The 14,103-nt window shown below is 50.6% G+C and overlaps 3 protein-coding genes across 3 annotated transcripts; 2 read left to right on the top strand and 1 right to left on the bottom strand.

The window, feature by feature from the left end:
• Nucleotides 1-518: 518 nt before the first annotated feature.
• Nucleotides 519-6,560, top strand: LOC100825340 (aspartyl protease family protein At5g10770). Its single transcript, XM_003576616.4, has 2 exons — nucleotides 519-1,040; nucleotides 5,139-6,560. Exons 1-2 carry the CDS (start codon nucleotides 806-808, stop codon nucleotides 6,431-6,433), a joined length of 1,530 nt encoding a protein of 509 aa, XP_003576664.1. The 5' UTR covers nucleotides 519-805; the 3' UTR covers nucleotides 6,434-6,560.
• On the bottom strand, nucleotides 6,467-7,048 carry LOC100845031. Its single transcript, XM_003578262.3, has one exon. It carries the CDS (start codon nucleotides 6,969-6,971, stop codon nucleotides 6,654-6,656), a length of 318 nt encoding a protein of 105 aa, XP_003578310.1. The 5' UTR covers nucleotides 6,972-7,048; the 3' UTR covers nucleotides 6,467-6,653.
• A 1,184-nt stretch (nucleotides 7,049-8,232) lies between these two features.
• LOC100844723 (plant UBX domain-containing protein 10) lies at nucleotides 8,233-10,054 on the top strand. Its single transcript, XM_003578261.4, has 4 exons — nucleotides 8,233-8,895; nucleotides 9,086-9,298; nucleotides 9,397-9,567; nucleotides 9,718-10,054. Exons 1-4 carry the CDS (start codon nucleotides 8,338-8,340, stop codon nucleotides 9,946-9,948), a joined length of 1,173 nt encoding a protein of 390 aa, XP_003578309.1. The 5' UTR covers nucleotides 8,233-8,337; the 3' UTR covers nucleotides 9,949-10,054.
• The last annotated feature ends 4,049 nt before the right edge of the window (nucleotides 10,055-14,103 follow it).

The raw sequence follows: 14,103 nt of genomic DNA, 5'->3' as shown, positions 1-14,103 counted from the left end.
TTACGTTGCATCAATAAAAGCTCTCTCTTTGCCTGAACAAAAATACATCGACCAAATGCTGCGACTTGCCAGCATACCTGGTACAGTGAGCAAGCAGCTAGTAAACCCTCGACATACGCAAACGTTGATTGTGCTAATTTCTCATCGATCTCAGTCATCATTCACCTAGACCAAGGGGTCGCGTACGTCAGCGAATCGATCGCCACTGCGCGTTGTCGTGCTTTATTTTCTACCCTAGTGGAGCTGTGGAGGCACGCACGAAAGCAACCTCCAATTCAGTAGTTCCACACTTCCACCGTGGTACGTAGAGCCAAGACCCCCGTCAACGATCTCGACCGCTCTACACATGCAAGGCAAGACCGAGACCGTGTGTCATTTTCCCACTCACCCCTCTCGCGGCCGCAAACTAAAATCGGCCGGGGATCACGGGGAAACCTAACGCCAGTAACTCATATTTCTCCTCTCTAAAGGCGGGAGGATTTGTTTTTCACTTTGCTCTCGGTGCGTCCGAGTTGACCACCGGTCCTCTCGCCTCCTCGTCTCGTCCTGCTCTTCGATCGAGCTAGCCCATTGCCATGTCCGGCTCTGACAGTGGCAATCCACCAAATCTTTCGTTCTTTCTTTTTACGCGGGTGGTGACTGAGTGCTGACTTTGGCAGAGAGGACACCACGCGTTATGGCGGCCGGTTTGGCTATATAGGCAGCGGGCGCGTCATCGATCGTCTCAGGTGCACAGATCGAGGCCACAGAGACAGTGGCCAGGAAGCTCTTTGAGTTGCTATCGTGAGGACAGACCGAGGCCCTCATGGCTCCCGTGCGGCGACGGGGCGCTGCTCTGTGCCGCGGCAGCAGGGTCTTCTTGGTTTTCCTTGTCGCCGTAGCTCTGGACGTCGCTTCGAGTTCGCCTCGCCGTGGTCTCGGCGCGTCGGCTGCTGCTGGTGACGCGGCGGAGCTGGAGACGGAGACGGGTAGCGGCCCGGAGTGGCACGTCGTGAGCGTCGCCGACCTGCTGCCGGCCGCGGTCTGCACGGCGTCCCAAGGTACCGTACGGCCGCCACACGCCCCCGCCTTCTTCCTGTCGCACTTCTTTGCTTTGCGCGAGGTTGTTCTCTCCGTGTCCCGTCGTTCGTTTCGCTCGTTGAGCCATGCACAGCGAACGTTGTTTTTGCAAAATGTGAACATGGGGCGTGCGACAGTGGCAGGGTGTCGCGTAAAGCAAAAGGCAGTCTGACAGGGAGGGAGGAATTTTCGCACCGCTAGTGTTAGTTAGGCACACAGACGATTCAAAAGGAACATTATCCGCAAGAAAAATAAAATCAAAAGGAACAGACCGTGACTCCGTGAGACGATGACAGTTTCGCGTGGGAATTCCTGTACCTTCTTACCTTGCCACGGTAGAATGACAGAAATATCACGTGAAAACCACACTTCCAGTGCAAATTTCATAGAATTTTATTGGGAAATGCATTTTTGAATGTACGTTCCCTGGCATGTACATTCCTAGACGTTCGATCTGCGCGCGATTCGCACTGGATCGACTAGGGGTTCATCGCTAGATGCCTAGCGAGGGAGCAGGCGCTGAGACCGATGGATAGCCTCACGTTCACACGGCCACGTCCTGCCCCGCTTTACAGGTTCCAGCTTGTCAGAGCCCCTGTCCAGTCCCATCCGCACCCTCCAAGACAGAACAGGCTCGCCTCCCTCGTCGCCTCACCACGCCCAGAACAGGCTCCATGGCCGGGCTCCGACGGCGGCGCTCCGGTCGGTCGACCTCAGCGCCACTCGGACTCGCCCCTGCCCGACCTCCTCATGCCGTGTACATGGACAGCAGCACAAACAACACAGAGAGAGAGAGAGAGCGTTGTTGGCCTGCTGGAGGAGCACGGTGAGGGCCTCGAAGATGGCGCCCTCGACCTCACTGTTGTCCTCACCATGGCGGCGGAGAACGGCGCACGCCTCGTGACCACCTCCTCCTTCCCCGTCATGTCCGAGGAGGAGCTCCACGACACCCTGCTCGCGCACGTGCAGCAGCTCGCCGCGGGCTCAACAGCCTTCTCCCGCCAGAGCAGCGGTCCGGACACCACCGGCGAGCCCCTGCAGGTTGGCGCCAGCGGCGGGAGACCGTGACCGTCCCGCCGGCCCTGGATCCGGCCACCGGCCTGCCCCAGCCCGGTGGCAGCATGGAGCAGGCCCGCGCCTGCCTCGACCGCACCCGCCGCCGATGTCAGCATGGGCCAGAACAAGGCGGCCCAGCTGTCCGACGTCCAAGAGCAGAGGTTCGGCGCACGTTCAATTCGTCGTGCTGGACCGACGCGACAGGTTCATCGCATGGCAGAGTGTTGTCGCTGGTAGGCATCTCCTCCTCCGGTGGTGATCCTCCCCGCTGCCGCGTGATGTGAGAGACCAAGGCCTGGCGTCCAGTTCATCTCTGCGGTTTCCGCTGCCATCGAGGCCGACGAGTGCCGCGGATCATTTCCTCTCTGCCATGGATGCGCCCGGCTCGTCCCCGACCTCCAAACACAGTTGCTAAAAGCAAGATGGATTGCTTCTGAGCAGTTCAGCCCCATGGAGTTCCAAGGGGAGGAGGAATCTCTGCGCTCGGCCGCATCGATCTGTGGAATTTTGTTGTTGCTCTGTTCTTAGGATCTTAGCTCTCGTTCTCTGTGAGAGGCACGGTTGGATTAATTCAATTGATTTGATTTTTGTTTGGCCTTCTCTACACTACGACGTTCTCTCTCTCTCGTGCGCGTTGTGATTTGTTCATTTTTGCTCCTCTTTCGTTGTGATTTGTACCGGAAAAACCTTGTGTCGTCGAGCGGTAGGCCAATCGAGCCAGTGGCCGTGAGACGAGGATGCAACGAGCGACGCGAGCTCAGATCTGTTCGACCTGGAGTCCTGGAGAGCTCGGACCTGTTCGTACCGGAGGACGGCGACCTGCCGTGCGCTTCACGCCGGAGATGAACAGTGTGCTCAGCGCCTCAGCCCCTAAGTTCGGTCGCTTTTGATGTACCAGAGCACCAGGCTCGTCGCAACTCGCTAACATGTGTCAGACAGTCAGAGAGAGAGAGAGAGAAACGATGGGGAAGGAAGGAGAGAGGAGAAGAAAGTCATGGAGGTCGACTCATCGGCGTCCGCCCTCGCGTTTCGTTGTCGACCGCTTCGGCCGACGGACGCTGCTCATCGCCCGTGGCGTCCAGATCTTCGCCTTCGAGGTGGTCATCGGGGGCGTCATGGCGGCCAAGCTCGAGGGTGCTTAGCAGGACATACGAGCTGGTCCTGATCGCCTACTCCTTGCTGGAGACGAAGGGGATACTGATCGAACACATTGGTAAGGAAGAACAGAGTGAGATCTGGGAAGAACAGAGTGTTGTCCATTAAACTTTTTTTCCTTTAAAATCCAACATCTGGAACAAATCGTCGGAGAAGAATCGAGAGGAGAGCTTGCGAGATGTACTACGTGGTGAAGAAGACCGGGACGAAGAAACAAGAAGATTGACAGAGGAGAGAAAGCATGCTGACACCGATGGCCCCACAACAGGCTAGTGTACTGTTGAGCGGGTGAGAAAAGATTGATGCGCATGTGCTGTGTGACATGTACTCGGTAGGAACAAGAGGCCTCCCCCCCAAAGACCGAAATCCCGGGGACAGGATGGATGCAGGGCTGTGCAACTGCGACCTACGCACGATCCTAACGCTGCACCCCGGAACAAACGCGTCCAAATCTTGATGCAGCAACTAGCGGTGGGATGGTCCATTCCAGTGAACGTACATGTATAAAATCCGCTCTCGAATTTTATTAGAAGCTTCAACAATTTTTACAAAAATAAGTATGTTACAGGCAAGGATAGAGGCTCTTTTTTTTTAAAAAAAAAAGAAGGGTTAGCTAACATTAACTTGATGTTTGGTTTGAGATTCAAAGAAAAAAAAACTTGATGTTGGTTTGGTCTCTTCTCCCTTGTTGACAGAATTGGCAGTTTGTCAGTAAACAAGTGCGCTAGTCTGAAGTCTGAATTAGTTCCTACTATGAGTTTAGTGTCAAGGGAGTCTATTTCTAAGTGGCCTAATCGTCTGCGTTAATCTGTTAGGAATATGGGGCAGCAATTAAGCAAACCTTAAACCCACTGAACCTGTAATGAACTTTGAGGATAGTTTCAACCAACAAGTATGCAGCGGAAATAACACAAACAACATGCACAAGTGACACAAGGATTTAACGTGGAAAAACCTTCTCAACGTGAAGAGTAAAAGCCACGGCTGTGGACCGACCGATCCACGCAACTTCCACTATGACCAAATGGGTACAAGAGTCTCTCTAGAACGTCTACAGACATACAACACACTCGGCACATTACCAACCAGTAATCAAAACAACAACCATGAGAGGTATAACAACAACAAAGCAGAGTTGACACAACTTCTGTCCCTTTCGGTATTCTGTCAACTGTTCTTAAACCGCTGATCCAAACAGCACCAAATTTGGCAAACAAGAAGATCCACGAGTTCTCAACAAACCCTCCAAATTTCAGCTCAATCGGACACCGTTTGCCTACCCAAACTGTTTGTCTATCAAAACTACTCTGTTCTGAAACTGCAGTCACCAAGATGACAAAACTACTCTAGCTTCTTCTTCCTCTCTTCTCACAATTTGTGTTTTTTGTGTTGCTCTCTCTTATTCTCACAATGGCAGCAACAATCTCTTGACTTGAGACTTCTTAGTGGCTAGGGTTTTCTTCTTCTCCTTATATACAACAAGAAGAACAATTTCAGCCGTTAGATGGGGCTGAGATCAACGGTTCACGTGAGCTGGACTTCTTGGTATTCATTGGGCTGAAGCTCACCACCTTCATGTGGAGGGATTAGCCCAACATAATCTTACACGAATGTCAATGATTAAATCAAAAGGTTGTTATCACCGACTGAAAAATAGTTATTTCTCAGTCGTATAAGAAATAGCAAAACAAAACCAACGTCGATTAGTTACACTTTATCCGGTACAAGCCTGGCCATGCCAATGACCGCAATAACATAATCCGGCATTCCGCAGTCGAAATCGAAATGGACTGTAGCACTTGCTTTTGCATGGAAATGCATCATACCAAAACACATGCTCATATATTTTCGTTCCTTGTGACCTGCAGCGGCATCAAACTCCTCCTCGGCGTCGGCCTTCAGCGTCATGCACCGGCACGGCCCGTGCTCGCCGCTGCAAACTCCCGGTGACGCGCCGTCCGACGCCGATCTCCTGGACCAAGACCAGGCCAGGGTCGACTCCATACTCGGCATGATCACCAACGAGACGTCGGCGGTCGGCCCAGGCGTGTCCCTGCCGGCGGAGCGTGGCATCTCCGTCGGCACCGGCAACTACGTGGTGTCGGTCGGCCTCGGGACCCCCGCGAGGGACCTGACGGTGGTGTTCGACACCGGCAGCGACCTGTCGTGGGTGCAGTGCGGGCCCTGCAGCTCGGGCGGCTGCTACAAGCAGCAGGACCCGCTCTTCGCCCCGTCCGACTCCTCGACGTTCTCTGCCGTGCGCTGCGGCGCGCGCGAGTGCCGGGCGCGGCAGAGCTGCGGCGGCTCGCCGGGCGACGACAGGTGCCCCTACGAGGTCGTGTACGGCGACAAGTCGAGGACCCAGGGCCACCTGGGCAACGACACGCTGACGCTTGGGACGATGGCGCCGGCCAACGCAAGCGCCGAGAACGATAACAAGCTCCCGGGCTTCGTCTTCGGGTGCGGCGAGAACAACACGGGGCTGTTCGGGCAGGCCGACGGGCTCTTCGGCCTGGGCCGCGGGAAGGTGTCCCTTTCCTCTCAGGCCGCGGGAAAGTTCGGCGAGGGCTTCTCCTACTGCCTCCCGTCCTCGTCCAGCAGCGCCCCCGGGTACCTGTCCCTCGGCACGCCGGTGCCGGCGCCGGCTCACGCGCAGTTCACGCCCATGCTGAACCGCACAACCACGCCGTCCTTCTACTACGTGAAGCTCGTGGGCATCAGGGTCGCAGGGCGGGCCATCAGGGTCTCTTCCCCCCGGGTGGCGCTCCCGCTGATCGTGGACTCGGGCACGGTGATCACCCGGCTGGCCCCGCGAGCCTACCGGGCGCTCCGGGCGGCGTTCTTGAGCGCCATGGGGAAGTACGGGTACAAGAGGGCGCCGCGGCTGTCGATCCTGGACACGTGCTACGACTTCACCGCCCACGCGAACGCGACCGTGAGCATCCCGGCCGTGGCGCTGGTGTTCGCCGGCGGCGCGACGATCAGCGTGGACTTCAGCGGCGTGCTGTATGTGGCCAAGGTGGCGCAGGCTTGCCTGGCCTTCGCGCCTAACGGCGATGGCAGGTCCGCCGGCATCCTCGGGAACACGCAGCAGAGGACGCTCGCCGTCGTGTACGACGTGGCTAGGCAGAAGATCGGGTTCGCCGCCAAAGGCTGCAGCTAAATATACAAGCGATTAATTAACAAGCCACACAACTACTAGAAGCTCAAAGATCTTGAAAAAGACATTTTTGATACATGCTACAAACAGGCTACTACTACTGCAGCGATATTACATTTGCGGGATTTTATTCTGTTTTCCCCTCACGCACTGACTGGACACTGCTGCAACAGCTAGCGTCGGGGCCTGCGTGGACACTGGACAGCCACGAGCTAGTTGCTAATTACGGCACGCCGTGGCGGTTGATGGTGTCGGTGGCCGCGTCTTGACCGACGACGGCGTCTCCAGCTCCCTGGCCTCGCTGCTTGTGCTGCTGCTGCGGTGCTGTAGGTAACGCGGTGCCGGGGATGGTGGGCGCGTCGGTGCCGGTGCCGCCGTGGGGGAGGTCGGAGACGGGGAGGTGGCCGCGCGCCCCGTAGGCGCGCATCTTGTAGTCCTCCAGCCCGTCGTCCTTGTTGTACTGCACGTACGGGCTCGTCTCCGTCGGCAGCTGCACCGAGTCCTTGTGCTCTTGCTCCCGCCTCTCCTTGGTCGCCTCCATTCTTCACGGATCCGTATTTCTCAGTTCTCACTTGGCTCGATCTGTCCTCCACGCGACTGTCGAGTGTGTGTGCGCGCTTATCCAACGGGCCGGGACGAGGCGATTTATACGGGTCGAGCTGGGGCTGTCGGCCGATCCCGGGGCCACGTTGACGCTATGGTGGCAGGCGGCTGCCTCTACGCGTGGCGTGCAGCGGCTCTGAGACCGGACACGTAGTTGCCCTTCGTTGTGCGTACGGAAAGAGTGAGCTACGCCGGAGGAAACGGCGCAGACGCCAGGGCGATGCCACTGTCTTGGCATCTGTTTTTCCTTTCCTTTCTCTTTTCTGACGAGAGGTTCTGGTTCAGGTTCCGAGAAAAGGAGAGAGGCGAAGATGAACACGTTGCCAGCTTATGCATTCGAGCTAGGTAAGGGCATCTTCAATGGCATGCCTTCCTTCCTTTTCAATAAAAAAAATTGCCTTCTTTAAATCCTCCCCAGTTGTCTACTCCTATCCACTTTCATCTATTTGGGGTATATTAAGAAATAATGCAATCTACAGTAATACTCACCATTTCTAATTAGAACCAAATTCTCACCATTTCTTTTAAATTGTGCACCCTCATTTATTTCCCAAACTTCAGTGTAAATGGGGGAATCACCTATTGTCCTTCGAGTCATCAATTTGTCCATTTTTTGTTTCACTCTTCTTCTTCCATTTCTTTTTTTTTTCTCTGTCGACATTTACCTTCGAACTATTAAACTATTAATGTTGATCACTCATGTATGTATGTGCAAAGTAGGATAAGAAGTAATTGAAATAGATAAGATAAATGACAAACGAGGTTCCATTGGGTACCCTCTAATAAGTTCGTGACGACCGGAAAACAAGATGAAACGTGTCCAAGTGCGTGTAACTCCCCAACTTGAAGAAAATTCCCAATCCTAACTGATATCTTTATGAGGCTTGCTCTAATCCTCTGGACAACTCTCTCAGCACGCACAGAGAATGTCCTTTGCTTTTCAGTCAAAATTTCTCAGCTGAATCTCACTAGAGAGATAATGGTGCAGTAGCAATGCATCTAGCTTGTCTCGTACACTACTCAAATCTCTCACTGATGCTGCAAAGTATTAGCGCATCTTATGAAGAATCCAATGTTCTTTACTTCAGAGAGCATGAGACAAAGCACAAAGCAACCCCAATTTGCCCCCTTTATTTGCCTTCTTCTTTAACAAAAGCAAAAGCATATAACATTTCTTAAACCGAGTGCTGGCCCCCAAGCATATAACAAAATCAAAATGCACACATAATGGAGACGCTCGCACCTGAGTCCCTGAGCAATCCTGATAGCTAGAGCTAGAGGCGCCATTGCTGAAGCATTTAAGCATGGCTTCAAGCTCAGCAAGGGAGGGTGGTGCTGGCGAGAGCTTACGGAATTCCTGCAGCGACTTCGCCAGGAGCCTGGCGAGGCTCCCGGGTAGCATCGTGGAAGGGCTGTCAAGGTCCATAGCTCGCCGGGCTCCGAGGAGTCGTCCCCGGAGCATCCAGGTTCACCAGCAGCAACCTCCACAACAAGGGCCTCCACCCCCTTTTGTGCCAGAGGAGCTGTTCTTCTTCAGCACGTTTGAGCAGCAGTACGGCAACTACCATCCGTTCTTCTACGGGTGCCGTTTCAGCGAGGTCCTGGGGATTGCCCAGAGAGAAGGCAAGTATGTCTTCGTGTACCTCCATCACCCTGATCACCCGTACACCGAGCCGTTCTGCCGGAGCACGCTGTGCTCGGACGTGGTGGTGGAATTTCTCGATGCAAACTTTGTGTCCTGGGGAGCAGTCAGTAACAGAGGAGAAGGGATGGGCATGGTTGCATCGCTGCAGCCCGGTAGCTTCCCATTCTGTGCCGTTGTCGGTCCAGTCTCCAATGAAAGCATTACAGTCCTACAACAGGTACGAAGTTAATAATGTTGAATTGAGCTAGAAAAAAGTCAAAAATGTTGAATGCACTGTATGAAGAAGCAATGTTCCATTTGTATGATCCCAGGAATGAATCATGTGACCATATGCACTAACTGAATTATTGGACCGATGCCTCATCTTTGCACTATTAAGAAACAGCACATACCTTATCTCCTTGCAGGTAGAAGGGCCAGTTACACCGTCAGAGCTCGTGGAGATTTTACAGAGAACCATTGACGAGCAACGTGCGGCTTTTAGACCCTCAAGGGCTGCTGATGAGGAAGCTGCAGCATTTAGAGCCTCTAGGGCTGAGGAAGAAGAGAGGAGGAGGTCGGCTCTACGGCTAAGACAAGAGCAGGATGCAGCTTACCTCGAGTCACTTCGGAAGGACCAGGTATTATCCATGCGGGGTTACAGCTCTGTACTGCACGATACAATGTACATATCCTGCTCTGTGCTCAGGTCTCTATCTTATTGGATGTGTCAATGCAGGAAAAAGAAAGATCCACGAAGAGCCTTCATCAGGAGGGAATCACAAAGCCAAAGGCAAGCCCGAAATATCCTGGACAAGCAGCAAGAGAAACTACTACCAAGACATCTCAGATTAGAGCACCTGGGCATCAGGGAACTGCACCTTCACATAGAACAGAAGCAAATACGAAGGTATGAAAAACAACTGAATATATTTGGTATTGGTAAACTCGTGATAATAACGATCAGATATATATTGGTAATTATCTCTACCAAGAAAAAATTATGCAGGCAATTATAAGACGGTATGACCACTTTACATTTATACCACTTTTTGTGCAGATAATGATAAGATTTCCCAACGGTGAGAGAAGGCAGCAGAGCTTCCATCACACAGACACAATAAGGGAAATCTACAAGTATATCAATTCCTTGGCCATACCAGGCATAGGCAATTATCAACTTGTAAGAAGCTACCCAAGAAAAACTTACGGACATCAGCAGCTCCTGGTGACTCTTCAGGATGCAGGTTTCCATCCAAGTGTGACACTCTACATTGAGCAACTTCAGTAAACATGTTATACATCAGTAAACTGAATACAAATTGATCGAATGATGTAATAGAAATAATCTGAAGATATGTGTGCAAATTATCTTTACAAACGTTGTTGCATGCACACAACTAGTTCTGGAATGGCACCTAGCCCCGCTGCGTGATCGAACACGCGGACATGATGCAGTTCAGCTCAGTCCATCTTAGGAGATCTCCCGATTGCGCTATATTCTCCCAAATTTGTGTGAAACGTACGTGGGAGTAACTACACCCGGTAGTACGAAAAAGTCGTCCTATATAGTGGCTGAAACTTGCCATCTAATTTTGGCTTCGAACTCCTGCCAGTAGAGAAATAAATTTGCTCAAACTCTTGAAGGTGAGTCTCAGTACCTCTGGATTCAGGGACAGAGAAATTTGAAGTTTGAAAATTTTCACTACAAGCATCTCCATGACGCCCATTGAGGAAGTCGGCGCCCTGCAGATGTTCAGATCGAATTAGGAACATCACAAACACACATAGAAGAGTCGCAGGGGATTACCTTCATGCTTCTAATAGGACCCTGATCTAGCTTGATCTCATCATCGGTGCCTGGAACTGTTGAAAGAGGAGCGGCCATGAATGATTCAAAAGAAGCTTTCAGGCAAACTGTGGATCCAGAAAGTTCCTTCGTCAGCTGCAAAAGAATTTACATGAGCATTATCATCATCACCTTAGAATATACTGATTGTTCCACACATGTGATGGACCCACTTAAGAGTAGGTTATGTACCACATGATTGGTACTTCAATGATGAGTAGGGTTAAACATAAATTCTTGCTGGATTTGGGTAAAAATGGATTTGCTAACAGTAACCATACTGGAGTGAAAAAGATGCAAATTAAGATGGATGCTAGCAAAGGTTTCAAATTAAAATGAAAAAAGGAAGATTTTTTACTGACGCGAGTTTCCCAACGTCCCAACCAGACACCAGCCATAGGTACAACGTCCACGATTTTACCTACCTATCAAATCTTGGCCATCGACTGTTGAGATGTAAGTATGGTCTACAAGACTACAACACAAATAACCTGCTATATCCAGTTACCGAATATGACCAAAGGAGAAAGTTAAAGATGAATTTTAAACTTTGAATTATGCATTCTTTTTTCCTAGTGTGTACAAACCAATCAACAGCTAGCGAGCTTTCCTTTCTTCAGAGGGATAAGCGGAGTAGTAAACTTTCCTGGCCAGGAGGGTTAGCATACATAGCCGGAAATTTATAAATTTACAACTAAAGCTCTGCAGTAGTTTCAGTTGGTGGCCCTTCCAGAAGTACAAGCTAGATGATCTACAGATTACGAATATGTAAATTGTTTAAATAGAATCACACCAATGCAAAATACTCATATCCTATTAATCTTTAAAATTCAAGAAGATCCATAAGTAATTTTGTTTTAACATGCTAACTGATATCATTCCGTGCAACTAATTTTAATGCACACGGTAAGGAATATTTTCAGTTTTGTACAGAACAATGCACTCTAGTTACAGAAGTGGACTTTGAAATCCCTCTGTGTCTGAGGTCTTCAAAAGTATCATTACCATTCAGTCCAGAACATGTCCTACCGACTTTTGGGAACCATTGACTAGCCAAATAATTGGTTAGAGATCCCTTGGCACTTTGTTGGCCAAAATTTTAGAAAAGGTTATGAAGCAATGTGAGGTGGGTGGGCAATTTTTCATAGGCAGCCAAGATTTTGGCAACCAACCAAATAAGTGCCCAAGTATCAAAGAATGCAAAAAAATTGGCAGGGCATATTTGACCGCCAATCAAACATGCCCAAATAGCCCATTATCGATTTAATAGTCACAACTTAATCACTGGACCGACCATGTCCAACCTGGAACCTTTGATTAAAATAGATGGACGATTCACTTTTGTTTCTCATGCACCCAAACAGTTTGTCATTTTCTAATAGAAGAAGACGTCAAGATGACGCAACCCTTAAAATAGATGGGCAATTCACATGGGCCAGATTTCCAATAAAGGTTGGCTGCCGTGTCGCAAGTCTAGGGGACACGGCATTGAAGGTAGAGATGGGTGATGGTCACAAGGCTCTGTTCTAGTCAAACAGATGGCTTGACGGTGGTCAAAGTGGCTGGGTCGTGCGCGGCGAAGTGTAGAACAGTATACAATGCCCTTGCTGACCATCAATGGATCAGGGCATCTCCGTGCGCTCAATGTTCAAGGGCCAAGGCATTGTCAAATTCGTTCACCTTTAGGAAGTAATCGACTCACAGGTGCTTGCTCTTGACTCGGAGGACCATTTCGCTTTGAAGCTGTCGAGCTCTGGCCAATACATGGCAGTGGCATGTCGGCATAGGGTGCTTCTTTACCGGCCAGGTTCGAGGCACCCGCTGAAATGCAAGATCTTCGCGTGGCTTGCAACGGCCAACCAGGACTCGAGTGTCGGGGCCTTCTACATCCATGTCCGCTCCACGACCAGATTGTAGAATCAATCTCTCACCTGTTGTTTGACCACATGTTGCCCACCAGGTGTAGCAACAGGTTCTGTAAGGGGGGATTATCTGACTTTGCGCCTTGTGACTTCGGGTCACTGGCATGTGGGGCCTCTAGCTGTGGGGCCCACATGCCAGTGACCCAAAGGCACAAGGCAGAGAATATGCGCTGGTTCTGCACCAATTCTCACTCTAATCTATATGCCCACAGCTTGGATCAGCTTAATAGTTGGGCTAAGGAGGGTGCGGCCCGCTCAGGATCAAATAAGGAGAAGGGAGCGCGCCCACTCATAATATTGACGACGTGGCGCATTTGGAGGCTCAATTACCACTGTGTCTTCGATTGGGCCATCCCTCATGCTTCGGAGTTGATTATTCAATCCTTAACGAAGCGCATCTATGGATGTTATCCGACGAAGGCCCTGTGCAAGCTGCCACTACACGTAAGAACAGCCTGCCCTGAAAGAGTAGGCTAGGCATACAGTTTTTGCATTTTTGTTTTCTCTGCCTTTTCTCTCTCTGGTTTTGATTTTGGTTCGGCTGGTCGTAAGACCCTCGCCATCTTGGTGCTTTCTTCTAAAACAAAATTGACACAAATTTGCCCCCGATAAAAATGACACACATTGCCCGTTGATAAAAATGACAAACTCTTAGGAGTGTGTTCAAGAAAAGATTCGCATTAAGCGGAGGTACCTTAAAAATAATCAAAAAACAAATCGATACCGTGGAAATGCATTTTGTTCGTTCCTAACTAGTCCTAGTCCTATGTCATGATGTCCTCTGTTATTTGATAAAAAACAGTAGCTTGCCAAAAACAAAATATCCTGAAGTGTGCTTCTACAAAAATGAGATTTACCATCATTACATTGCCAAATGCGGCCTAGCTAAATCCAATCGCAAACGCCACCACATGATCACAGTGTAACCATTAACTAGAGGTACATAGATCGACTCATCATGCATCCATACAGAGAAGTGTTCTGCATGAGTCCTAAAATAGATAACCGGAGATTTAAACAACAAATAGGTGCACCTATGCCTACATCGGGGGTTCCCAGTGGAGGTATAAACGCAGGAACCTTTTGCTTCACGCCCCACAGTCACCACCACTAAGCTAGATCGGCGCACAAGCAGCAACCTAAATACAAGGAATCGAGCGAAGCACGCCCTTAACCCCGAGCCGGAAGCATCACGAAGTAAAAAAAGCAGTTCCTACACGCTAAACCGCCGCAAACAACAATGCCCCCGAAATGGTCTAACCGACCCTAGTAATCCAAGAGCAACGCGAGCTATGCAACATCGGATCGTGACGGCTAGAGGATCGTCGCCACGCCGGCCGGCACCAGCCCGAGAAGACGCGGCTAGGGTTTAAGGTTTCTCGCACTACCTCAGATTTGGAGGAGGAGCCGATGACTAAGTCGGCGAGAGCGCTGAGGGGGTTTGAAGCGACCTCCCCCGTACACGGGTTCGATCTTTGTGCTTTAGTGCTAGTCCCTGGATCGACTCACTAGCACACATAATTTCAGGATGTAATATCATAAAACAAATGTCTCAATATTACAACGTATCATCTAGAATTTAAAAGTACTTACAACTCGCATAACCCCACGGGTTAGCTGAAAATAAAACAACTGTTTAGCAACGGAAAGCGAAAGATACAACGACACATCAACA

This window comes from Brachypodium distachyon, chromosome 4 (genome assembly GCF_000005505.3).
Source record: "Brachypodium distachyon strain Bd21 chromosome 4, Brachypodium_distachyon_v3.0, whole genome shotgun sequence".
NCBI classification, from domain to species: domain Eukaryota; kingdom Viridiplantae; phylum Streptophyta; class Magnoliopsida; order Poales; family Poaceae; genus Brachypodium; species Brachypodium distachyon.
This window is presented reverse-complemented; position numbering and strand designations above follow the sequence as displayed.